At 42.7% G+C, this 26,614-nt stretch overlaps 1 protein-coding gene across 20 annotated transcripts in view; it reads right to left on the bottom strand.

Annotated features, from left to right (window-relative positions):
* Positions 1 to 6,047: 6,047 nt before the first annotated feature.
* Positions 6,048 to 26,614, bottom strand: part of POMGNT2 (protein O-linked mannose N-acetylglucosaminyltransferase 2 (beta 1,4-)) — a 140,389-nt gene continuing 119,822 nt past the window's right edge. For 5 of the 20 annotated variants that reach the window (XM_065583565.1, XM_005278685.5, XM_005278688.5 and 2 more), the window contains one exon: positions 6,048 to 8,341. In XM_065583565.1, the coding sequence (XP_065439637.1) occupies positions 6,513 to 8,249 (1,737 nt within the window). In that variant the 5' untranslated portion in view covers positions 8,250 to 8,341 and the 3' untranslated portion in view covers positions 6,048 to 6,512. Of the gene's footprint in view, positions 8,342 to 12,330; positions 12,488 to 19,526; positions 19,884 to 26,329; positions 26,439 to 26,614 lie in introns of those variants that run through there. The other 15 variants (XM_065583561.1, XM_008171550.4, XM_065583566.1 and 12 more) reach the window with 10 other exon arrangements.

The following is a 26,614-nucleotide window of genomic DNA, read 5'->3' as shown; positions in this document are numbered from 1 at the left end:
TGTAAGGCACCCGCAAAAAGCTCTTGCTAATGCGTGCCCCTATTCAAGGCCCCTCTCCAATCCATGAATAAGACAACTTCCAAAAAGTAGGCCTGAAATTCTGGCCTAGGTGTCAGTTTACATGCAGATATATAGTATTTTGTAGGGACTAATGGCTATTGGAGTACAGGTCACCCCAATGTACATACTTCAAAAGGGTGTGTGTGACTTCTTCCTAGTCACATATTACCTGCAGAAATGTGGAGAATGAAGTGATCAAAGCTCATTTCTAGAGCAGGTCAATGGTTTTTTAATGAAAATTTTCATTTAAAAATGGCTTTTGTTAAAAATGAAAAATTGTTCATTTTCAACATTTGTGGGAATGTTTCAAATATATATATATATATATATGTTTTCATTTTTTCTGAGTGTTTGATTCTTTTCCCTTCTTCCCCTCTGCTCCCAGTCATTTTCAAAAATCCAAAAGTGACTGGTAAAAAATGAAGGGGGAAAAAAATGAAAAAAAAAAAATCAAAAATCAACTTTGAAAGAAAAATATAGGTCTATTTTAACCCTGCAAAATGAAAACCTGGATATCATCACAATTATTTTTCCAGTGTTTTGACAAGCTCTAGTCATTTTGAAGACATAAAATTTGCCACCGATTGCTAGTCCATAAGTCTAGTTTTACCAAGGGGATACTATCCAGCATTATTTTTTAAAAGATATATGTGCGGTAGCTAAATAGAGAAGCCAAAAGAATGAATAGGTTTGTAGGCCCAATATAAAAAAAGAGCACAATAAATCTGCTACAAAATAAATATAGCAACTCATATTTGATGGAAGATGCAGGCCTGATCAGATTAGATTTACCCTTCTGTATTTTCAACTTGACAACTAATGGTGCTGGGGTAAGCTACAATAGAGTTTTATTGGCAGTGCAATACAGCTAGTTGCTGGCACAACTAAATACCAGTAGTAGCTGCCACCAACTCACTCCCCCAGCACGGCATCCGTCCAAATGGTTCAGCAGGCTTACCTTCAGCAGAGAATATGAGCTTCGGCCTCTCAGTGGAAACTGAATTTCATCAATATAAAAGTATCATTCACCCAAGACCAATATCACAGGTCTTGATTTATAGCCTGATGGTCTGCCTTCATCCCATATGCTACTGTGGGAGCAATCCAAGTCACGTAACTTTAAATCACCTAAACTCTAAATGGTAGCCTACTTGTCTCTTACACAGAGCAAGGATTTCAAAAGCCATTCAATGAATACAACTAACCACGCAGTAGGATTAAGAACAGCTCAAATGATTTCATTCAATAAATATAATCAAACAATACAGAAATATTAAACTTTAAATGTTAATACTTTCTAATATACCAGGTCCCTGGAAAGCTGCTGTTAGTCAGTGTCATACTAATAAGAACTCTAGCAATTTCCTCTAAAAACACAGGTTCCAGCTGCCAATCGCCCCAAAAGCATTCAGTCGAGTTGCCCTGGGATTGGTCCCTCCCTTCATAAACAATTCTGGCTCGTCTCGAGACAGCTTGTCTGACCAGATTTCTTTTTTATTCCTTACATTGTACAACTGCTCTCAGGTTCTTCAGAGAACTCACCACTGCAGCGACTGTTTTTCCAAGCATGTTGAGCAAAAGATGACCGTTACTGCTCTTCTTTATGGACAGGGCCCGCTGGATATACTTAATTCACAGGTCTCCATCTCCAACCATGTCTAAATTCCTGTAACTAGTTTGGGTAACAAACGCTTCCCAGGAAACATGCTTCACATCAGATTACAGATTTCATTACAGGGTGGAATTTTCAAAAGCATACAAATAACTTGGGAACACAAGCTCCATTAAAAAGGAAAAAAAAACAACACTGGGACCTCATCTAAATCACTTATGTGTTTTTGAAAATCCCACCCATGAATAACAATATTGCCAGTTCAATCCCTTTTCATATGCAATCTGATAAATATTCCATTCCATTTTTCCTCCACCCAATTCTACGTGGGAGACTGGAAGATAAGGGGGTCCTGTGGCCCTAGCTTTAATACCAATTAAAATAAGAATATTTCTTCTTCATATCCTAGACCAGCAGTTCTCAAACTGTGGGTCAGGACCCCAAAGTGGGTCACAATCCCATTTTAAAGGGGGACACCAGGGCTGGCATTACACTTGTTGGGGTCTGGGGCTGAAGCCCAAGCCCCAACGCCCAGGGCCAAAACCAAAGCCCGAAGGCTTCAGCCCTGGATGGCAGGGCTCAGGTTACAGGCCTCCCACCTGGAGCTGACGTTCTTGGGCTTCAGCTTTGCTTCTCCCCCCCCCGGGCAATGGGGCTTGGGTGGGCTAAGGCTTTGGTCCCCCCCTCCTGGGGTCGTGAGGTAATTTTTGTTGTCAGAAGGAGGTTGTGGTGCAATGAAGTTTGAGAACCCCTGTCCTAGACAATTAGGCATTGTAAATATTTTCAGGCTAGCTAAGGGCCTTTTCTAAGTTGCCTTGAGAGCCTGCTATTAGTGTTTTGTACTGTCAAGAGAGCATCCGGGAGTTAAACGCCTTCCATTTCTCATGCTCCAGGACAGCAGTGTCTACACTTACCGGCAGAGCGCTCTTCCATCGACTCTGGTACTCCAGCTCTCCAAGAAGAGTAAGTCAAGTCAGCAGGAGAGTGTCTCCTGTCGACATAGCGTGGCGTAGACACCACAGTAGGTTGACCTAAGCTACGTCAACTTTAGTTATGTTATCCACATAACTAAAGTAGCGTAACTTAGGGTTGACTTACCGCGGTAGTATAGACAAGGCTTGAGAGTGCCACAGAGGTTATACTGTACTTGTTTTGTGTGCATGAGGGAGCGATGTTGCAATCCCACTAGAGACTTACTGCTGCTACTACTACTTTTTGAAAGGAGCTCCCCTTTAGCTTAATAGGCTTCTACCAACATTTTGGAATGAGCACCTGTGAATGTTAGAGATACATAAGCAGTACATTAAATGCAAAGCAATCCTTTTGGCTTAATTAAGGAGCAGCATTGACAGAATCAAGCCCCGTCAAGTTCTCTTCAACCTGAAAGATGGAGGCTGTGTCATAAGCCATCAAGGACCATGGGAAGTAAAACAGATGGATTGTGGGTGACAGAAGAGAAAATGGAATGGAACCTCCGAGCTTTGGTGGAGATACAAAAATCAATCAACTACAGAGGCAAGGCTAAAACTCCAGGCCAGATCTTCAGCTGGCATAAATCAGCATAGCACCATTGCAGTCAATAGAGCTTTGCTGAATTGCAACAGCTATGGATCAGGGTCTGGGCCTTGACATTGAATGGCTTCACTGCAACCTGGTAGACACAAGGTGAGCTCAGGATGGGGTAGTGAAGCCCTATTGCAGACATTTTTGTATTGGGGTGAGGGTTAGTAAGATCTCTACAGTTACAATCAAGATGTCTGTAGTTTAGCTTCCCTTTTTTTACACTTTAGTAGTGAGGAAAAAAATGTTTACCCTTTGTTTTCGTTACTATCTTATACAAATATGCAACACACTGGTGGGGGAAGTAACACCTGAACATACACTATTTTGTAAAGTACAGAATCAAGTTCAAGGCTGGAAAGGACCATCATCGAGTCTGACCTCCTGTATATCACAGGCTACCACCACCTGGGCCCGCAAACTAAAGCCAGCATGTATGATTGTCTTCTGGAAAAAGGTGCCAGCACAATTTATCACCTCACATTTGTATACGTGTTAAGTCAATAGAATGTAATGGTTCAAAAAATGTAAGTCCGTATCTACTGTAAGCTGTTGGTTTTTTACAGACAATTATGTTTAGAGACATTACGATGCCACTGTGGATATGTGAAGAAAATAAGTTAATGTGCTGTAACCAATTTGCAAACATTAGGAAGTTAGCTACAATAGAAAACTAATTAAATAAAAAGGGTTAGTCCACATTACGAGTAAAGGGCTGGCAAAATGGCATTCTAAAGATGAATGTTACAAAAGGTGCACCTAAGCAACACACACACACACACACACACGTACGTGTGTCACATCAGCAGAGTTTATTAGAACACGTAGCGCTTAATACCCAAAGAGATTTTTTTTCTGAATACTTGAAAGAAGAAATTCAAAGTTCAGCCCTTTGAAGGCCCATTTCAGATGGAGACCTTGCAGATCTAGGGGCCAGAAACAGCCACCATTACAATGGGAAGTACCTTACTCATCAAGTAGTTCATCTGGTCCTAGGAACATAGAGGATGACAGACATATCAACAGTCCCCTTTCAACTATATCATCATTCGTCCAGGATGACAGAACTGTGAAGCAAATGTGACTTCATCATAAATAAACCCCAAACCATGCTTGAAAACAAAACAAAACTTAATGGAAATGCATTCACAGAACACGTACCAGCCTCAAGGCCTACTTTTGGACATCATTTTATTTATTTTCCAACCTTCCTTTTATTCATCAACACATTTTTAGCACTTCAAAACCCGTATCACAATCTTGCCTGGAGAATCTCATTTCTCAGGTGGTATCCCATTAATGGATCTCAATCCATTCCACTACACAGCTGCCTCTGCAGAACTGGAAAGAAGCACTTCCCAGTTTCTTTTACCTTAGTTATAAATTAAATTCTTCAAGTACCTTACCCAATAAGACATTAAGTACAGCATAGGCCAAATCCCCTTGATTTCTCTGCAGCAGGCTAATTTAGGCACCCAGAGGTCTGACCCTACATGGTTTTACTTCATAAATACAGCCCAGTCAGACAGACCTCTCTCTCAAAAGCAACATAATTAAGGGCCCAATCCTGGAAATACTCATTTAGATGATTGTAGGATAGAGCCTCATCTGACCCTTTCCAGAGCCCCAGAAATCCATCAAATTAAGAGGATAAAACCACAGCACCAGATCCTGTTGATCACATTGAGCCACAGTGTAAATCTTTAATAACTCCACTGACCACCAGCACCAGAACTGGGTGGGGTTGGGGGAGCAAGGGGCCAGGGCTTCCCCACACTGCAAACCTCAGGAAGGTGCACAGCGGCACTGGCAGGGACTGTGCTTCACAGCGGGGGAGTTGATCACAGTGCTGCAGGGGCCAGACGACGGCTGGTGGGAAGGGCAGGAGGACGGGCTGTGTGGCTGGTTCCCAGCGAGCTAAGTGCAGCTGCTGGAGGGTAGGAGACTGACTGCACCAAGCGCCAGGGGGGCGGGGGGCACCGCGAGAGAGCACAGTGGCTAGGGGAAAAGGGAGTGCAGGAGGGGAGAAGGGACACTGGAATCCACTTTGCCCTTGCCCCCCCCCCCCACTTCTACAAAAGGTTCCATGCCCTTGCCACTGACTTCAGTGGAGTTCTTCTGGACTTCAGTGTAACCGAGATCAGAATCTGGCCCATAGCACACAATTTCTCTTCAGTATAATAGAGTGACATGTGTGCTAGTGATTACCTGTTAACTGTAGTCTTGTCTACTAACAGCCAGTAAAATCTCTGATCTCATAGGAGAGAGCTCACCTATTAATCAGAATTAAACAACCACCTGTTAAAGTGTCCATAGAATTATTAGTCCCTTGGTGGCTGTTGTGAACAGGGTTATACTGTACTTCAGGAAACAAAAGGTTTATGTAAAATGTTAAGTTGGAGTAAACTGTCCCCACCACCCTCCCTCCGCCATTCCCCACCCATCCTACAGAACTGTAGACTAGTCTACAACTTACAATATGCAAACAGACCTTAAAATATAGTAATTACTGCTTGCACTACCTACCCACACTCAGCTGTTTTACCCATCGCATCCCTTTTCATCTTTCATCTGTTGCTTCTCCCTTTTAACAGTTTTTTGTATTACTACTGGGGTAAGAGTAAAACCTGATTTTTAAACAGAATTGATACTGCAGTCTTATTCCTCTCAGCCAAAATATGGAGGGAAGGAAAAAGAAAGGGGGAGAGAGAGAGAGAGAGCGCGAGCGCTACCCACACATACATTTCACCATGATCTTGGATAATTCTTACAAAACAATCATTTTGACAGATACGAAGAGGAAAGAACTCTTGAAGAGGTTTACAATAATTTAATGAATACTCTTGTACCAAATCCTGTACTTGGGTTACAGATACAGCTTTTAAAAATAAGTTATAATGGGGAAAGATGATGACAATTGTCCATCTAGCCATATAATTAATTGTAGTTTAATGCTGCACTTAAATACTCACTGCACGACAGAAAGATTCAAATCACTACCAAATTACACGCGATTCACTTCCATTCTGCTTTTCAATTACAGGTATTCAGCTTGTAATTTCATTTCTGGAGGTTACTTTCAGGAACAGAGAGCTCTTACACCAAATGGAAATAAATGCCACCAGAGAATACACACATTAAATGCAATAAAATGGGCACTTAGGAATTGGCATGGTCTGGTCCTCTTCAGCCCTCTAAAAAACTACAGGACAACAGGTTTTTAAAACCACTGATGGGGTGGGGTGCATGGCAGGACTCGACACATGAGAGAGAGAGTGGGTTACGTACTACACAAGAGCACATCTGCAAAAGGTCCAAGGAGATTTTTGTTGAAGATGCAGCGGATCCACACCAGATATATCGTGAATGGCTTAATGTTTTCTGAAAAGGTGTGATTCTGGTGTGACAAAATATAAGGCATGTAAGTGTTTTCACCTTGCTCCTGTATCCACACTTCATATTTCACCTCCCTGACCTTCAGATACTTAAGGTTCCAGGGGATCTGCCAAGACACAGAGAGCTTCGCTTCACTAGTACCTTGGACAGAGGCTTGACACTTAGCATCCCTGACCTTGCCAGGGTACAGACCACCAGTCCACTTCTGCTTCTTGGGTCCAGGCTTTAATTTCACTGTTTGCCTGATCACTTGGATAAGGGAAGGGATGTCGACTTTTGTATCCTGGTAGACTCGGAAAAGCCATTCCGGGTTCCGACAGCAGAGGTGGCGTGGAACCTCCTTGCTCTTTATTATGCGTTCCTGCTCTGCCTTGTCTAAGTGAGCAATTCCTCCCTGGTCCCATGGCCTGTCAGGAAAGGTTACAGTGTTTTCCTGATCAGTGTTCTGCCAGGCAATGTACTGGAGATCCATGCCAGGGAGCGTTGACAGTGTTTTGTATGGGGTGTAGTGTTCGGGGTTGATCGCATAAGGAAACAGCTCCACGACAGAGGCCCCTCTTGGCAGGAAGAGAGACATCACTAATTGGGCTCCGTGCATGCTGACTAGCATCGATGCATTGCTGATCAGACGTACAATGTGAGAAAACGAATGGTCCTCTATGGAGACTGTAATGGTTTTCATCTGAAACTCTTGGGCAAGCGCCAAGATCAGTTCTGCCTCATTTAGGATTAGTCTGTTGATTGTTCGACTGAATACTACAATATACTCCTCACTGGCACTTTCTTCCAAGCTGACATTCAGCTTCTCCATCATGAACTTGGTGAAATGCCTGATCTCATTGCCAGAAACCAAGATGTTTGCCTTTGGTCCTTGTGGCTGAACAAATCCATATTGGTACCATGTGGTGATTTTGGATAGCCCTACGTAAGATTTGGTAAAACAAAGGAGCCTGCCCAGGGTTTTAAGCTGCTCTCTGAGGAGTGGCTGTTTGTTACTCAGTAACTTGTAGAGATCGAAGTGCAGGCCTTCACTCCACCCCTCCATGAAGAAGAGTCGTGACTCCAGATCCAAGTCTGGGAACTGCTGCATGGTGTAGAAGATCGGGAGGAGGTCGTCGTGGAAGACATGCATCAAGTTGTCCGGGTTGAATCGGTTGGTGATGAGCGCCACATCAGGCACAAAGACCGGCTTTGGCATGAATTTCAATGCAGCAACTGGCAGTTCCACAAAGTTGAAATATTGGGTGTTGTGGTCCTCCACCGAGGAAAGATCAAGCAAGGCAGGCTGGAATCTCCTGGAACCCAGATTGGGAAGCATAACCGACGCGTTGCTGTGAAAGAAGACAAACTCCTCTGCCTCAGTGGAGTAACAGAGGGACTCAAAGCGGCAGATGCGATCCGTGTGCATCCTGCCTGTGCATACCATCCTGGTACCGTCCTCCACCAGGGCCTGAAGAGCTGCATGGTAGTCAATCTGGACCTGAGAGAGTTCCTGGGACTGGCGAGTGAGGACCAGCTCTTCTTCAACCACGAAGGCGTGCTCTCGCAGCTTGATGTATTTCCACAGCACAGCTGCAAGGGCAGACACTAGCAGGGCATTAAACACTGCTGCTATGTTCATTCTGTAGCTAGATCCTACCAAGACGACAGGTGGGGAACACAATGGAAAGAGACGACATCATTAATCCTCTTTGACATGGTGAAAGCAGAGCCCTGCAGAAAACAAAACAAGAAAGAAGCCATTGGAATCTCATTTTTACATCCCCGCTATAAATCATGTTTCAAGTATTCCAAAAAACAAAACAAAAAGTTTTAATTTCTCAGCATTGCCCCTCCCCCCCCCCAGGAAATGGGAGAGAGATGAAGATAAGATACTGTCCAAAACTGAACTCAAAGGGGTGAAAAAAATATTGGGAGAAGCTATGAAAAGCAGCTTCCCCTCTACTTTTAGTTTCTACCATTTAAGTAAAATAAATGTCAAGATGAATTTTGTGCATGTGCATTAGGCAATCTAAGCAATTATTTTCACTAGGAATATGCTTCAAACCTAACTTTCTCAAACTATTTACAATAGGATCAGCGGGGTAGCCATGTTAGTCTGGATCTGTAAAAATCAACAGAGTCCTGTGGCACCTTTAAGACTAACAGATGTATTGGAGCATAAGCATTTGTGGGTGAATACCCACTTCTTCAGACGCATGTGTCTGACGAAGTGGGTATTCACCCACAAAAGCTTATACTCCAATACATCTGTTAATCTTAAAGGTGACACAGGACTCTCTGTTGCTATTTACAATAGGGTAGCTCAGCAGAGAGGACAAATGGCCCTGTGTTTAGAGCGTGAGAGACTTGGGTTCAGTTCTCTGCTTTGCCAGGGCTTTCCTCTGTGATCTTGGGCAAGTCACTTGGGCCCTTTTTGAAAGGTTTTTAGGCGGAGGGGGCTGATTTCACAGCACACTCCACAACCCCACGAGAAGCGACTCCAGCAGTGCTTCTCATCGCTTGAGCTCTCACAGGTCTGGGGGGATGAAGCTGGCCCCTCTCTCCAAAGTATAGTCCCATGAGGCTATCTGGCCAGACTTTAATGTTGCCTCACGCATCATTATCTGTTACCCCTCCCTACATGACTGCTACTTCATGGCATGAACGGGGTGGGAAGGAAGGCGCAACAGCCACCGCTGGTGCAAGAATCATGCTGATATTGGAAGAGACGGGTTAGCAGGGTGGATGTGTAGATGCAAAGAACCTCTGGAGAGTCACACAGCTCTTGGATCCGTTAGTAAACAAACAGCGGGGGCCAACTTCATCCAAACAAATAAACAGGAAACAGAGTGAATGGAAACAATGGCCTGGATCCTCAGCTATGCTGTGCCCACATTGTGCCAGGCCACGAACACAGAGCAGTCAAATAGTAACGTACCCGACCACAAGTCAATTGCCAGGGGATCCTCCAGCAACACAGAGGAGTGGCTCCTACTCCATTCCCCTCCCCGCTTCCGTCATGGGAAGTGTGCCGGGGCTTGGGGCTATCGACAGCCTGAGTAATTTAGTGCCTCCTTGAGACTGCTCTACCTCATGACAGCATAACACTGACCCAGAGCACAGCCAGCCCAGGAGGAGGGATGGGGCTCCACACTTCCAAATTACACTGTGTCTCTTGGCTGAAGCCCAGGATCGATGGGTCTGAGTTGCCTACTCCTAAATATCTGCATAGGGGAGAGTTTGGCTCTTTGTTTGAAGGGTCACAGCTGTACTAAAATGAACACACCCTTGTCCAGCAAGGGTGCAGCGGACTCACACCAATACAGCTAACCTTTGAAATGTCTTAAAAAAAAAAAAAAAAAAAAAAAAACACACATTCCAGGCATTTCCCCCCCAAGTGTGACGTTTTCAAAGGCATTCAGCATTAGCCTAGCTCTGTTCCCACTGAAATCGGCACACTTTTGAAAATCTGACCCTAGATTCATCTCTATGTGCTGGTGCAGGGACTCAGTGTTTCCTTTTTCCAATGGCAGAGGTCTTGGTAATTTCCATTTGAGAGGGCACCAGCCTCCTTTCATTTAGGTTTGTTATTGGTTTATGTTTGCGCATCAATTACATTATATTCTTTAGAACTTCAATTTATGCACCAATTCATCTGCAGCATTCCTGAGCTCCAGTTTTCAATATGTGTCAAATTCATTGTTAATCAGATTGCAAATAAATTGTAGCCAAGACTCAGGGGGAATTATTGGAAGGACAATTTCTGATTGGTCTATGTCTGACCAAACCATTTCTAATTTTATTGTAGGGAGTAGTTTAAACGGATTTTGCTGTAAGTTTAAACTCACACATGCTTAGGTAAGTCCAAAGAATTAGTATTGATCCCTTTGCATTCTAAGCCAGACGTACATTGGCTTTGTTATTTCTATACTGTTGAACTGTGGAAAGAATTGCATGGCAGGTTGACAGCATACTCAGAATAATATAATAGGCAGACTTTGTATATATATTTTTACACACGTGTGTACACACATGCGTACACACACACGGAGGAATTTGGAAGTTATAGGTAGTCTAAGCTCATGGTTAAGGAGGCAGATTGTAGAGGTGATCTTTGGGGATCCAAACTGCAGATTCAGTTTGGTATCAGCCTTTGCTGGGAACAGAGATGAAGTCCATCTCCTCTGGCAAGTAGGCTGAATGAGTATCTAGCTCAGTAAGTGCCAGAAAGCAAAAGGCAAAGAAAGATACGTTTGATTTCACGAGTCACCAATGGTGGCACCGTTGAAACTTTGACCAAGGCCTTGTTTATGCCCAGAACAGCCCAGGCTCCACCATTAATAGCCATCAATTGGTGTAGCTGCACTGGTGCTGACCTGTAAATATAGAAAAGATCACTCAGTTTTGGGGGAGGGAATAATCCAAGGGCTAAGATCTTACACTTGCAGGTCGATCTAAATTTATTTTGTTGATCTACATTTCTATTTCAGTGCTGGGTATATTGTTTCCAAAGCATGTTTCACTTTTCTTTTTTCTACTTTCCTATTTTTGTAAATAATCTAGCAATAGTATTAGACTGTGTAAACAGCCCGTCTTTTTAGCTATAACTCCAGTACACGATGGAAATTGTTTTAAGTAGCAATATCAATCCAACAAAGAAGAAGATAGAGTCCAAGTGACCTCCTTCAAAGCATGCTACTCAGTATATAAAAGGCAGATCTGAAAGAAGGCCTTTAGCTCTGAAGAATTTAAAATGCTTAAAATAAGGGTCAATCCGAGGGCAGCACAAAACTTAACATCTGTTTTTCAGAACCACTAAGTGTCCAAAACTTCTCCTGAAGTCAACAGGAGCTGCTAGCACTCAGCACCTCTGACAAATAAATCAGGCCTTTAACTTATTTTACTCTAACATGAAAAAAACGTCAAAGAGTCACCTGAGGTATCAATCTTCAAACACTCCTAAACTCATCTAGATCTCAACTGGAAACCCCAACATGGAAGGTTGTGTCTCTCACCAAAAAACTCTGGGAGCCATGCAGTCCTCCTTAGAGAAAAAGTCTATTCTAATATTTCTTTATCCTACCAGCTCTCAAGGGACAGCATAAGAACTAGTTTAGATTGGTTTCTAACTTCATTTCTGAAAAGTGGGCCTGATAGATCTCTCTCAAATACACAGGTTAACATCTGTCATTTTACACATTGTTGCATTAGTGCCTGTACAACTACTGTAGTAAATAACTCCGCTTTTTAACATCCTCTGTAAACTGATTTCCTTCCTCCCCTCCCTACAACAGATCTTTCACTTCTTTGCACTTAGCTGAGGCAAGTGTGTTTTCTTTAGCCATCCAAGTTTCAGGGATGGATGTTAAAAGCCAGCATTGCTGAAGGAATCCATCATCATACTTGTTCCTAGCTGCCTAGAAATGCATAAATCCTGGTTCATGCTGTTTGGCTGAAGGCTGCTTTTGCTGGAGGTGAAAAGAGAAAAACTGGGCAGGCGCAGGATTTAGGGAGGAAAGAGAAAAGTCACTGGCACAACTGAATTGTGGATTCTGCAATTTTAGGATTTTTCTGGAATGTTTACTCATTTTCTGCAGGACTGTACCTTTCATTTTCTTTTCTCTTACACAGTCAGTGAACACAGCGCTAGGGGAGATGCTGGATGGACAGCCCTAAGGGCTGAAGTCTTTTGCTCATTCACAGAAAGATGCAACACAAACCATGGTAGTGCAAGCTGCCCCATGCTGTTTCATTTAGGTGCCTTTACCCAGTCAGGATGAACCACATCCAGGGGAAAGAGGACCAGCCAGCCAGTCTCCAAATCCACTGGCTTCTCAGCCTCTCTCAGTTGCCATGGGGGTTTTCTGATGTGGATACCTGCCATGAGGAATTTTGAAATTGTTAAAAGCTTCCATGTAAGACAGACAGCCTTCATCATGGAAATAACTTTAGTTACTTAGCCTCTAGGCCTCCATGTCCCTTCCTGAGACATGAGAGTTATTCTGCATTTCTCCATCACAGGTGTGTTGGGAGGAAAGTTTAATATCTGCAATCATTTTGCACGTGAAAAGCGCTATATAGGCAGGCCAGACAGATTGTTCAATGCCACTCATCCCCTCAGTTCTTCAAACTGCTCTTCAACCTCGGGGGAGAAATGGGAGCATAGTGGTTCAGAACTGCTTCCCCCACAACCCCATCCACCCACCCACCATGGCAACTTTCAGTGCCATGCCCTCAATCTATAGCAGTGGTTCTTAAACTTTTTGTATTGGCGACCCCTTTCACACCAAGCTTCTAAGTGTGCCACACACACCCCTTATAAATTAAAAACGGGGAGGGGGTATTTTAAATTTAACAGGGGCTCGAGGCTGACAGCCCCACGCACAGTTGGGCTCACAACCCCTATGTAACCACCTCATGACCTCCTGAGGGGTCGTGACCCGCAGTTTGAGAATTCCTGCTCTACAGAAATGTGCATCTCAGTCACCAAGGATGCTGCGAGGATTGACCAACATTTGTACAGTGCTTTGAAATGTTCGAGAACTCTCATTTGGCAGCACCGGAAGGAACGACAGCACGCAGATTGGAGCCTCGCCAGAAGGAACACTTGTAAAAAGCACATGGAGCCTTCTTGCTGCCAAGTTCAAAGGGCTATGGTGCCCCAAAGGAGGCTTCCTTGAGGATTCCTGACACAGACAGGTTAGTGGAGAGGAGTGAAAGAGAGAGAATCACAACCACCAGACTGCCCTGGCAGGAAGCTTGATGATGGCTGGTGGCAGCTGACACCTGGCAGTGTGATGGCGGAGATGGGGAGGTCTGGGTGCAAAGGAAGTGGGAGAAAGCAGAAAAAAAGCTCCGAGGCATGGAGCTGAGACACACAGCACACTCAGCACCAGGAGGATTAGGAAATTGGAGGGGCCTCTCTAGTTTCCAGTAGGAAAGATGGGTGGACAGAGACTGGAAGAAGAAGAGCACAGTCTTGAGGAAGTGCCAACTTGTCTTTGGTTGCTTTAATTTTAATTAAAATGGCCAATGAGGAGGCACCTAAGGGAAGGTGGGCTGCCAGCAGCTTCCCCTTTCCATCCTTTAGCAAGTGGGCTAAATAGTGTTCATGGCTCCCTATCCTCAAAAAACCTCAGTTCAACTATCACTTTTTAGTTAATATTTATAACTGATAAGCAGGTAAACCCTTCAGCAGCTCACGTCTGCTCAGAAAGAGCATGTTTCATAGACTTAGAGGCTCTGTCTACACTGCAATTAAACACCTGCGTCTGGCCAGTATCAGATGACTTGGGAATGCAGGGCTCAGGCTACAGGGCTGTTTAATTATGGTGTGGGCATTCGGGCTCAAGCTGGAATCTAGGCTCTGGGACCCTCCCCCATCGCAGGGTCCCAAAGCCCAGGTTCCAGCCTGAGCGGGAACATCTACACTCCAGCCCCATAGCCCAAGCCCCAGCAGCCTGGGTTACCTGACACAGGCCAGAAGCAGATGGGTATGTCTACACTGCAATTAGAGTATCTTGCAGGATTTTCATTACCATTATATAAGATTTGATACAGTAACTAAGTTTTCTCTGTTAATTGGTGCTTATTTCAGACCACCATATATTCATGCATAAAGCCTGCCTGCTTACAGTAGGTGCTGCCTTGTTCAGGAACACTTTGATGTCTGCTTCAATAAGAGAGGTAGCCGAAACTAGTTATTAAAGGGGAACACGCTTGTCAAAATTAATATATTTTTTAAAAGATCTTATTCATAACATCCACAGATTATTACAATTGAAAGACTTTTAAAGAGCAGTTTTTTTCTGCCATGTTTTTATTATTTTTTCTTGCATTTCACTCAGCTTGGACAAAAAAGTAGATTCAACAGTATCACCACAGTTTGCAAGTCAGTCACTCTGGTTCTCAGACATTAGCAGAATGCTCCAATGTTTGGATTGCAAACAATGCAGATAAACATGTCTGCCTCTTTAGCCCAGATCCTCTAAGGTATTTAGGTGCTTAACTCCCTTTGCGATCTGGACCTTTTTTCCCAGCTCCCCAGCCTCCCTTTCTATGACCCTAGCAGGCCACCAGGAGAGAAGAAAGTTCTTCACCTTGCCTATCAGCAGGGATGGAATGGTAGCAGAAGGCACTGCCAATAGCTAGTCAGGCTCTGACCATGGCATCTGAGACGCTTTTCCACAAACTCCTGATTTCTCCTCCTGACACAACCCCGTTTTCCACATCTCTCTGCAGAGCAAGGTGAAGAGGAAATGAGGAGGAACAGACAGAGTCCCAAGTGGCCAGGAGACTGTAGTGCCAAGTGGTGGAGGCAGCAGCCTTGCCCTCCAACCATCCTCAGACTGGATCAATATTGGAAAAGTCAAGGGAAGAGACAGGAGGCTTGACTGAGGAGTATGGCACAGACAGAGGCAAAAGAAGAAGACAGAAGATTTTTCTCAGGACCTCATGTACAGGTGGGATAGAGGAAAGAGAAAAAATGTCTGATGGAGATCGGGATGGTAGGAAAGAAATGAGAGATCCTGTATAGTCAGGCCAAAGAAGATGATCTGGGGTTATTTAAAAGTTGATATTTTAAAATTGTGATCAACTCCCACCCACGCCCCAGAGGGATGGGCAGTATGTAGTGGGAATAGATTCTAGGTTTGCAGTGGATGATGGCGATTAAAAAAAAAATTTGTTTTCACTTGAAAGTTTGGGAAACAAACATCTGCACTGCTATTCAACTTTGTAAAACCTGATGTTGGATTGTTTCTGCAGTATCTGACTCTCCCTTTTCTTTGAGGGTTTATTTGGTGGAGGAGGAGGGAATTAGGAATCAGACTCAGGATCCGATTCTGTTACAAGCCCTCCACATGAACATTCCCAATGCAGACACTGAGTAGGGAACTCCACACATAGAGGGCTAGCAGGATCAGGACTCTTAGACATACTTCTGTAGAGGTCCCCAGGACTCTTAGACATCACAGTTGTCTGCACACAGTTCCATTACTGTGAATGAGATAAATGATATGAAATAAGGTTTCACTTGAGCGGGTCCCTTTGCAGGATCAGGGCCTACTCCCAGCAGTGAAGTTAGTCATGTGCATACCTGTTTGCAGATGGGTCTTAATTTGGAAACTGCGAATTTTAAGATAATGTTTTACAGTATGTAAATGGTCAGTAACCACTAGCCTGCAATGGAGGGGGAGCTCTGTGTCCAGCTCTTTAAGTTCAACAGAAGGAAAAGGCAGCACTGAGACTTCAAAGCCAGAAGAGGGTCCCAAGAACCGTTTGATTTCAGTGGGGCTGCTCACAAGCATGGAATGAAGCAAAAGCACAAGAGTCCGTAAGACCAGGGCCTGTATGTATACATATATACCACCTCATCCCTACCACCAGACAAGAGGGGAAGACTTTTGCCCTCTGGCCTGCCAGAAATGTATGGCAGGAGGGCAATATGGTTCAGTGACAAGGCACATGACTGGGAGTCAAGAGCTTCAGTCATGCAACTGTTAACAGTGGGAATAGTGATATTTAGTGAAACATGACATAAGTGGTTATTACCGTCCTCAACACCTAAAGCTTAACAGAAAATTAAATTGCCCTCTCACAGGTTCTCAGCCACATTAGTTCAAAATTACTAATGTAACTGACTGTGTATTTTTAAATATTTTCCATTTTCATTATAATCTAGGAAGGAAGTTAGAGGGGAAAAAATCTCAGAATTAACAACAACAAAAAAATGCAAAAGCCCCCCTCCAAACCACTCTTACAGGATCTACAGAAAAACAAGATAATCTCTATGAGGGACTGATTAGGGGAAAATGATATTTATCAAGAGGGAATAACGTTTCTAAGAGTGATTTTCTCCAGGATACAAGTAATGGCAACTTACCGTTTGCATCTAAGGATCTTTGATAGCTCTCATCACTGTGGTATCTCAAGTTTTGTCTACACTGGACTTTCGTCAGCAAAACTTCTGTCGTTCGGGGTATAAAAAAAAAAAAACCCACAACAACCCCTCCCCCCCGAACCACAAGAGTTTTGCTGACGAAAAGCGCCGTTGTGAACAGCGCTTTGTGGGCAGGTGTGCTCTCCGGCGGACAAAGTTACCACCGCTCCAACAGCAACTACACTGTGCGCCTTTTAACAGCATGGCTATAGCGGCACAGCTGTGTTGCTAAAAGGTGCGTAGTGTAGACACAGCCTAAGTACTTCCCAGGTACATTCAATCTGCATAGCAAAGTCCCTGGTAGACTTCACAAGCCTTCTTGTCCCTCTCCCTTCTCCAGTAGAAGAGATTCTATACACACAGACAACGCTGTAAATTCCTGCTTCCTTTATGGTCACAAGGGAACTATCTGGAAGGGCTGGTGAGAAAACAGGACAGAGTGAAGAGTTGTTTCATTCCTAGCCCTGCCACTGACTTCCTGTGTGACCATGCACAAGTCACAAATCCTCTGTGCCTCAGTTTCATCATCTTATGAACGGAAAATAATTGATCATAATGGGATTTAAATAAGTAATGTTCATAAACCATTGAGTCATCCAATGAAAGTGCTGTATATTAAGTAACTGATATATTTGGTAAGTAAATTTCTTACTAAAAAACAGGAAACTACAGATGTGCTGATTTTTTAAAAAGAAAACATACTACAAAATCATGAAGGGACTAAGCCATGTAGTTGAAGTAGCAAATACCATTAATCAAGTCTGCCTTAGAAAAGAAATATATAAAGCAGAACACCTGAAGTTTCAATTCTCAAACGGGATTTTAAAAATAGGGCTATAACAGAAAACTATAAGATCAAAAATGTTTAAAATATTTTTTTTGAAACCTCAGTATCTACTGACATTCATAAACAAAACAGGTTTATTTTTATTCTAAGGCTTAATCTAAATCAAAAACCTCGCTCTATAGGACAGGGGTAGGCAACCTATGGCACACATACCAAAGGCGGCACACGAGCTGATTTTCAGTGGCACTCAAACTGCCCGGGTCCTGGCCACCGGTCCGAGGGGCTCTGCATTTTAATTTAATTTTAAAGAAAGCTTCTTAAACATTTTAAAAACCTTATTTACTTTACATACAACAATAGTTTAGTTATATATTATAGACTTATAGAAAGAGACCTTCTAAACCCGTTAATGTATTACTGGCACGCGAAACCTTAAAATAGAGTGAATAAATGAAGACTTGGCACACCACTTCTGAAAGGTTGCCGACCCCTGCCTATAGGAGATGGCAAACAAGAAGGTAGGTTCTCCATATAACATTTCCTTTTGTTAAATGCTCTCCATTTCAAATACACTTTCACTATGAAAAGGAAAATAAAGTATGCTACAAGGGGGAAAGATTTTTCTCAAAGATACATATAGCAGTTAGGTGACTAATGCCCATTGGCCCATGCACCTAACTACCAGTTGTGCCTTTGGAAAAAAAATTCCCTCACGTAATCAATTTCTTACATAGTAATTCAGAGCTGGATAGCAACTTTCAAGCTACTGTATTCCACTGAAATAACATTTATTCATACTGTTCTCTTCTATCAAAATGGCTGACCTCTAAAAGGGTCAAAAATGCAGTATTGCCAACCCCAAGTATTGAAAAAGTCAGGGTCTGGAAAAAAAAATAATCAGGAAATGGAGTTAAAAATTAAGAAATTTTAAATAAATAATAAATTGCGTCTTTTTATTTGCGTTCTGATTTACGAGCTTTTAGGGGTCCCGTTTTAAAGCTTTTCTCCACAATCAGGAAGTCTGGAAACTTTCACTAACAACAAAAAGCTGAGATTGTCATGTAACCACATGACTTCAGCGGCTGGGGCTTTAAGTAAAACTACTGTCAGGAGAGTTGACAGTGCCTCTCTGGGTACATGGCTGGGAGCTATAGCACTTGAAGATTCACCAACCCAAAAAACTTTAGTTGATGGAGGAGAGCTGAAGGAAACTGTTAATAAACAAAAGTTCACACCTGTTAACCTTTACTCACATGAGTAATCCCACTGAAATCAATGGCTCCTCTCACATGCATCAGGCTATATTGGAGCCAATGATGCTAATCAATCAGAAAAAAGCTGCAGGATCTTTCCTATTTTTTTTTTTTGTAAGCAACAAGTCTTCATTAACAATAAAAATGCATGTTAGGAAAACCACTAATAAGAGATCTGATAGACAATTATAAATAAGTTAAAAAATAACTCCAAGGGAAAAAAAGAATTTACTAATCCTGCAAAACTAATATGAATATCCAGAAAGTGTTAATCCCAAAATGCACTCAAGCAATATGAATCTCAGTGACTCTGGGTTTTAGTAGCCATTTGTTTCTATATTCTTCCTCCTCCTCATAAAAGAAACAGCTTGGGTACTGTCTGGATAGAAATTTAAAGGGATAGTATAAAATTGTCTTTATAACCATTAGTGTGAGCAATTCAGGTTTCCCATTTAGCATGGTGTCTGGAACAGTTTCTATGTGCTAGAAATTCTAAGCAGAAGCCTAAAATATTAGCAGCCCAGCACAGCCAATAAGAACATTAAAAAGCCTTCTAGGTTGACAGGCTATACAGTGACATGTGCTGTAGAGACAGTAAAACTGTCCAGTGGAGAATTTTTTTTAAGAAGCCTTAGAATTCAGTCTATATCAGAAACAGGATTTCCTCCCCACAAATCATTTGTTCTAAAACACTCAAACAAAAAAAACAACAACAAAATGCATGAAGGCTGGGAATATAAATTAAATACTGATCACCCACACAACCACGGAGGAAAAATTCAGACAAATTAATTGGAACAGTGGTCTGATACACACATTAAAACACCAAAGAAGTGCACTATAAAAAGGTGGGCAAACAGAGCAACCTCCAAAATTGAAGTCAGAGCCGTATGTGAGCTCGACAGCTAACAGAGAATGATTACAATTAACACTCACCAAAGCAGTACATTAATTCAGAGCATCTGCAACCTCCTTAATCCTTGGAAAAAACTATCCCTAACAGATTAGGATTTCAGCACATGCATACATACCTGACCTGCTATATAAAAGGAAACATTATCCACTGCCTCTCTCTTTCACAAGAAAAAGAAAAATCTTAAATCTATTTCTTGCAGGGAAACCCTCTCACCAATCTCTCCCCCCTCCCAAAAAAACCCCCAAAAACAAAAATCTATCAGAGCAGTAACCAGTGCACCATCTGCAGACTGAGCTACCTTTCTCCCCCAGCTCTGACTCTGAGCATGCTCTGTCTATCAGCAGTGTCCTATCGCTCCAGCTGGCTCACCTCAATTTGTTAGCCTCCCAGAGGTCAGCCTTGCATGCAGGATGATTTGCTGCAGTATTCCTGCAAATTCCCCAAAGGGCAGCCACACTGAAACAAATACAATGGTGCTGTTTTACACAGCTGAGCATGTCTAGGAGACAGACAGAAAGCTGTTTTTCTGTTGTTTTTTTTAAAACAGAGCTTGCTTTTAGGTAAATAAATAAATAAAGGCTCCACACAAAGAAACAAAAGCGATGGGGGGTGAGGAAGGAGGGCAGAAAGAATGCCAATCACCAGAAAAGGAGAAAGCTACTGTAAATGCCTTTTGGCAATTCCCTCAGCAACTTGTAAGAGCTTTGCTAGCTATGACGGTCAGCGAATGGGCTCAGTATAGAACATGCTGCAAGCATACACCTTCGAATATAGGGGATCATGTTTTTAAATAAGTTATTTCTTACTGTGAAAAGAGTTTTTGTGGATACGAAAGTCACAAAATTAAACTGTATTTAAAATGAAAATACTGAACTGGGTCCAAATTAGATAGGTGCAATTGCTTCTCAGTCCACTGGGTGGGTGCAAGCTCAGAGTGATTTTCCTAGCATCCGTCTGCAGAACTCAATCCCTCACTTGCTGAGTCCAGCTGACTAGTTTAGAAGATTTGTGCTCAGTTTTGATTTGTCAAGTCCCTGATCCTGAATTCAGATCCAGGCCCAAGAGCCCAATTCTGCAAACACCACTGAACAAAATGCTTATGACTTAGAGTAGTCTCCCAGCAACCAATGGAATGACTGAGATTACTCCCAATAGTAAAGCCCCAATAGTAAATCACACACACAATAAAAATGGTTGCCCTCAGACAAGATGCAGGGTTTCTCTTGCTCCTGCAATAATTATCCTAGCTGCTCAAAGGAGAAAGTACAAAGCCCCATCCACATACCTTAATTATTCACATTTTGTGTAAGGGGCATTCGTTTGAAAAACTCTCAGCTATGAATGGTAGCTGTATGCTACCTAGAGCCCTTTTTGAAATGTGTAAAAAGAGCAGCCCAGAGCAGTCAAGCTAGCATCTCTACAGTTCTTTTTCGACTCATACTATAAATCATTAGAGAGAAGGCTAAATGGATTTATGCTACATATACACTGGCTCATACTGTAATTTCAGACTTTGGATTTATACCAGTTGGACCCATTAGCTATTTGGCCAATTCTAGCATCATGTACTGATTTGGATCTTGATCCCGTAAACCCATATGTATGTACATACTACTACTACACATCCAATCGAACTTAAAGAGACTACTCGTATTTGTAAAGTTACATGCGGAAGTATTCGCAGGATTAAGACCTGAGTTTGTTTCTAATATGGGGGAGTTGAGAGTGAATTTTTGTAATATTAAAAGACAAATAAAAACCAAATATGCAAGAGGGGAAAAAACACCACACCAACCAACCTAAATATTCTGTAAAACTGACAAAGGATCTTAACAAATCAAGACCTTCAAAGTAAGTCTGATGACAAGAGGACCAGAAAGATCGGTTATTTCCATTAGAAGCACAGGATTAAAACGTATGGTTTCTGATGCGCTGCTTAGAGCACTGCTTTTCTGCCTTAGCATTCCCATACAGAACAAGCAAAAAGGATCTTGCAAACAACAGAAAGAGACTGCCCAGAGTCATCCTTCTGTCTTTAACTCACCTCACTGTACACTGGCAATGCAGGGGCCAGGGGTAGTAGGGCAGTGTGTTGTGGGTCAGGATAGGAGCTTTTGGTCTGCCCATTCTGAGCTTCAGAGTTTTAACTACACATGGAAACAGCTGTATCTGTCTCAGGCCTGCTGCTACTGGAGTCAACATGATCCACAATTCTACAGTCCTTGCACACGCAAGACTTTCAAGGCCCAATCTAAACCACACTGAAGTCAATGGGAGTCTTTTCACTGACTTTAGAGGTCTTCAAATCAGCCCCTTAATTATTTCAATGGGAACTTTGGTTTCCAAAGACTGCACCACTAGGCCCTTCATCTTAGCTAATGTTTGCTTTTTATGATAATTGACTTTGTTTGGAAAAACAAACTGGTCTTTATTTACCAATAAAAACATCCCTTTACAACAATGGAGGTGTTTCTAGGGATTTAAAGAGGTGTGGCTTATTGTGTCAAGAGGAGGTTGGTTCACATGGCACGTTGTAAAGTAATGCATCTACTTAAGATGCATGCACAGCAAGAATACTCATAGGAGAACCATCAAGATTGTTGTGCCTCCAAAAAATACATAAATATTATTATGGTATCTAGATTTTCAATGTCCTCCCAACACAGGGGAAAATAACCCATAATTTAATGGAATTTTGGCATTTGTCAAACTCAATGTCCCTTTAAGCTGTAACCCCAAGGTTAAAGGCTTACAACGAGAACCTTGATCCAATAAAGCACTTCAGCACAAGCTTAATTTTAAGCACACAGTCCCAATGAAGTCAACTCATATGCTTAAAATGGAGCACAAGCTAAAGGACTTCACTGGATTGGAGCCAGAAACAGTATGACAGTGTGACCCTCACCCTGCCATGGGCTGCGTGTAGACAGATCCATGTGCTGTTGGGTACATCTACCCTGCAGCAGGGAGGTATAATTCCCGGCAGGGGTAAACAGATTCATGCTAGCTCAGCTCAAGCTAGTGCGCTAAAAACAGCAGTGTGGATACTGCAGCACTGGCAGCAGCTTGGGCTAGCCACCAGAGCTTGGACCAAGAGGGTTAGGCGGGCTTGGACTAGGGTTGCCAACCTTCCAGGATTGTCCTGGAGTCTCCAGGAATTAAAGATGAACCTCTAATGAAAGGTTATGTCATGGAGAAAAACCTCCAGGAATATAGCCAATCAGAACTGGCAACCCTAGCTTGGGCTCGGGCAGCTACCCCAAGCCGCTCCTTGTGCTGCAGTGTCCACTCTGCTCTTTTTAGTGCACTAGCTTGAGCTGAGCTAGCCCACATCAGTCTGCACTAGGAATCACATCTCCCAGCAGCTATGTAAATATATCGGTAGAGTCCCACTGAAGTGAATGGGGCTCCGCATGGACACAAGGGGTCCACCCAGCATCGGGGCCTTGGTAACTTAATTAAACATAAAATTTGATTTTAAAGCCCCGGTAATAGTAACTATTTATCTGTTATTAGTGTGATACAAAACACAAACTGTTGCAGCCGCAGACTGCAGTCAACTAAGTTGCCCGCTGCACACCAGCCCTGAGCCAGGAGAATGCTAGCCAAACCTCATTAAGAGATCAATAAATATTTAATTCACATTGTAAAGTTTCAACCTTTAAACACAGCACCACGTAAAGAAAACAATTAACGTTTTGGAATCCCCCAAAAGTGCTACCACATAAATAGACTGGCAGAGAGGTTTGAATAGCCTTCTTTAGGCCAAGGGAGGGCAACCAGCAAGGAAACAGTGTTGTTTATGGAATCTTTGCCTTGTACATAGATATTACAGGAGAACCTGCGTCACTCCCAATTACAACATTTATTATTTATAGACCTAGAAGCACACTCCAGAAGAAACTGTTCTTCCTGCAGTGTTTTAAAATGAAAAGCAATTCTCCGTTTAAAAAGGGAGCACACACAAAAAACATGTCAAACTACTAGAAGCTTCATTGTATGCAGTTTTGTTGAAGCCACGTTGGTCCCTGGATATTAGAGAGACAAGGTGGGTGAGGTAATATCTTTTATTGGACCAAGAAGAGCTCTGTGTAAGCTCCAAAGCTGGTCTCTCTCACCAACAGAAGTTGATCCAATAGAAGATATTACCTCACCCACCATCTCTCTCTAGAAGCTTCCTTGTCTTGTTGACAAAATGTCAGGTTTCAGACAGGGCGACAATGGTACTTGGTGTACTGAAACCAGGGCTCCAGACATCTAGGATGAAAACCTAGTTTCATAGAAGTTAACTGCAAAACTCCCATTGACTTCAACAGGGCCGAGCTTTCAACCACAAACTAAAGATTCCAAAGGGGAAAGTATTTTGATGGGGGAATAGTATTTTCGCCCAAGAGACTTCAAATGAAAAATTCCACTTTGATCACCTTCTCCAAATGGCCCTCAAACGAGTGCATGGTAAGGGAGTACACAGGCTAAAACAGCTAAAATGTAAATACTTACATTATACATATTTATTTTAGACTGATATGTTTATTTACACAAACACACACACGTAGTCGCCTACATACACACACCCCCATGTAAATATGCACACGCTTTGTGATCTCTATCTATATTACATAACACACCTGCTGAGGACGAGTATACTAGCTATCTGAATTTTTCACATTTTAAATTTCTCTCCTCACCCTGCTCGGAGTTGCATTGACTTTACTGAAGTGTGACACTGGCTCTGGTCCTACCATTAGTTGCATGCAGAAGGACTGCTACACCGACAAAGAGTCCCACAGATTTCAGTGGGGCTCCATACAGAAGCAGCAGTCCACTTACCTACAATATATTGCAAGATTGGGGCCATGGTGAGAAAAGTGACACAGAGGAGTTTCACATTTATTCTCTCAGTAGTTTCCAAATCATGTTTGCTCATTTTACAAGTTGAGAGATGGTTTTTGCATTTGTGCTTCTAACTGAACCTGGGATCAGAAAGTCAGGCTGTGTTCATTCTGGTCCACATTTCATCACCGGTAGTAACAATTTTGCAGCAAGTATTTAACAGACTATTTGGCTAACACACAAGGCAGGACAGGATCCAGCTCACACTTCCATAGCTGCAGAGGCCATGCACTGCTAACAGTAATAAAAACTGGCATGGCAGTAAAGGAAGTAGACATAACAGACACACGGGGATAGAAAAAGGTTCACTTCGTCAATTCTGAGACATCAGTTCCAACGTTAGGCCTCCATTTATATGACATCACAAAAAGAACATGCTCCCATTTTGCAGATGAGGAAACTGAAGCACAGAGAAGTGAAATAAACCTGCCCAGGCCACACCAAGCCAGGACCAGAACCCGCATCTCCTGAATCGAAGTCCGGTGCCTTATCCGCCAAGCGACACAAAGGAATTCTCCCAGGTAACTCTCACAAAGTCACTGCATACATCAAGGCTGAATTTGGCCCCATGGACCAACCGAGATGCTGGAGCCAGCGGACAGAGAGTACATCTTAAATGTGCCGAAGACTGAAGTGACAGGGAGGCTTAATCGCTTGTTACAACCTGGAAGATGGTGAGAAACACAATCTCTCCTCCAGCACATGCCCCAAAACACTCTGCAACTGGAGGGGGGCGGGGGAATGAGATCCCTACAGCATCACCAAGGAAGTAGTACAGAAGAAGACTGCACTAGCTGGAAGAGGTTCTGGAAAAGGGAAAGCCTCATTAAGAGTCATTCTCAGGATATTAAAAGACATATATATCCCTAATGACACTATATGGAAAGGAGATCACAGCAAGTGCAAAGATGAAATCTAGCAAAGGATCATGAAAATAAGGCAGTTCAAGCAAAAAAAAAAAAAAAAAAAGACGACTCTCCTATAAATGTGAATATCTGAGGCGAAATGGGGAGCATTCTACGGTGTTCACTGGCTTATGCATTCTCTTATAAGTGGACCATAATAGTCTTAGTACAAATTATAACATGCCTCTGTTTCCCAGCAAGATTATAACTGGATTGTTTTTAGCATCTGGCTTCTCACTAAGCTTCTGTTTTCCATTATGTTCAGAGACTACATGCTTTCCCACTCCCCCTAAACAAAACAATACAAAACCCACAAAACAAAGTCCTAGTACTTCAAACATTTTGAAAAGTGTGGAAATAGCTTTCAGGAGGAGGCAGTGGTGGCAGCAGCAATGTTTGGAAACCCCAATCAAAAATAGTATTTCCAAGCAAACCAGGAGTATGCTTCTGTTAAGTCGCTCCATGAAAAATACTTGCAGGTGACTAGCACAGCATCACAACAGACACTGTCAATGACAGTCTGTCACTTCAGGCCATGTAAAAACAAAGACTGACTGTACTGTATCAGAGATGTGTTTTAATTCCTTTATGAACTGGAAAGGGCTCCTGGCCATATATTACTAACTGCTCTCTCTGCTAGCCAATCTCCTATAGAGATGAAGTCACCATAAACTGCCATCCATATGGTATTAGTACAACATTTTAAAAAATCTGGGTCTGACAGCCTTGCCCCTTGTGTGATCATTGACACTTGTGCAGCATGAGTGTAATACGCTACTCTTCTGGTTTGGTGGCATTATGCTCATTTTGCACAGGTCCATTATGCAAGGTGGAAAGCAGCAGAGAATTTGAGCCCTTATGTTTGGCCACAAAATATCTGTACCGTTAAAAAGAATTAACTCAGGGTTTGGGTCGAAGGACCAAATAGGCTATAGGAACCGTTTCAGACATTTCCTTAAAATACTCTGCTCAGCACATAACTGCTGTGGGGTTCGATGTACCATGTGGAAAAGAACAATTCCTACCTTGGCTCTTATCTGATTACAGAGGCATCAGAGAGCCCAGCAGAGCAACACCACCACAGGGCTGCAGGCCAGGCATTTTCGGTTTCAAATGTTGCTCTGAGGGGTCCTGCTGCCATTGACAGGGGGAAAGAAGAAAGCAATATGAATCCTATTTCTCAACTTCAATGTGAACTGCTCCACACAATGGTGAGAAGCGTGATGAATACATTGAATTACTTGTACAATGCCGTTCTGAATGCACTAGGTGTCATAAGCAAGAATTACAGTTCAATAGTCAGCAAGAAC

The sequence above is a fragment of the Chrysemys picta genome, chromosome 2 (assembly GCF_011386835.1).
Source record: "Chrysemys picta bellii isolate R12L10 chromosome 2, ASM1138683v2, whole genome shotgun sequence".
Taxonomy (NCBI): Eukaryota; Metazoa; Chordata; order Testudines; family Emydidae; genus Chrysemys; species Chrysemys picta.
Note: the sequence above shows the minus strand (reverse complement) of the source record. Positions and strands in the feature narration are given on the sequence as shown.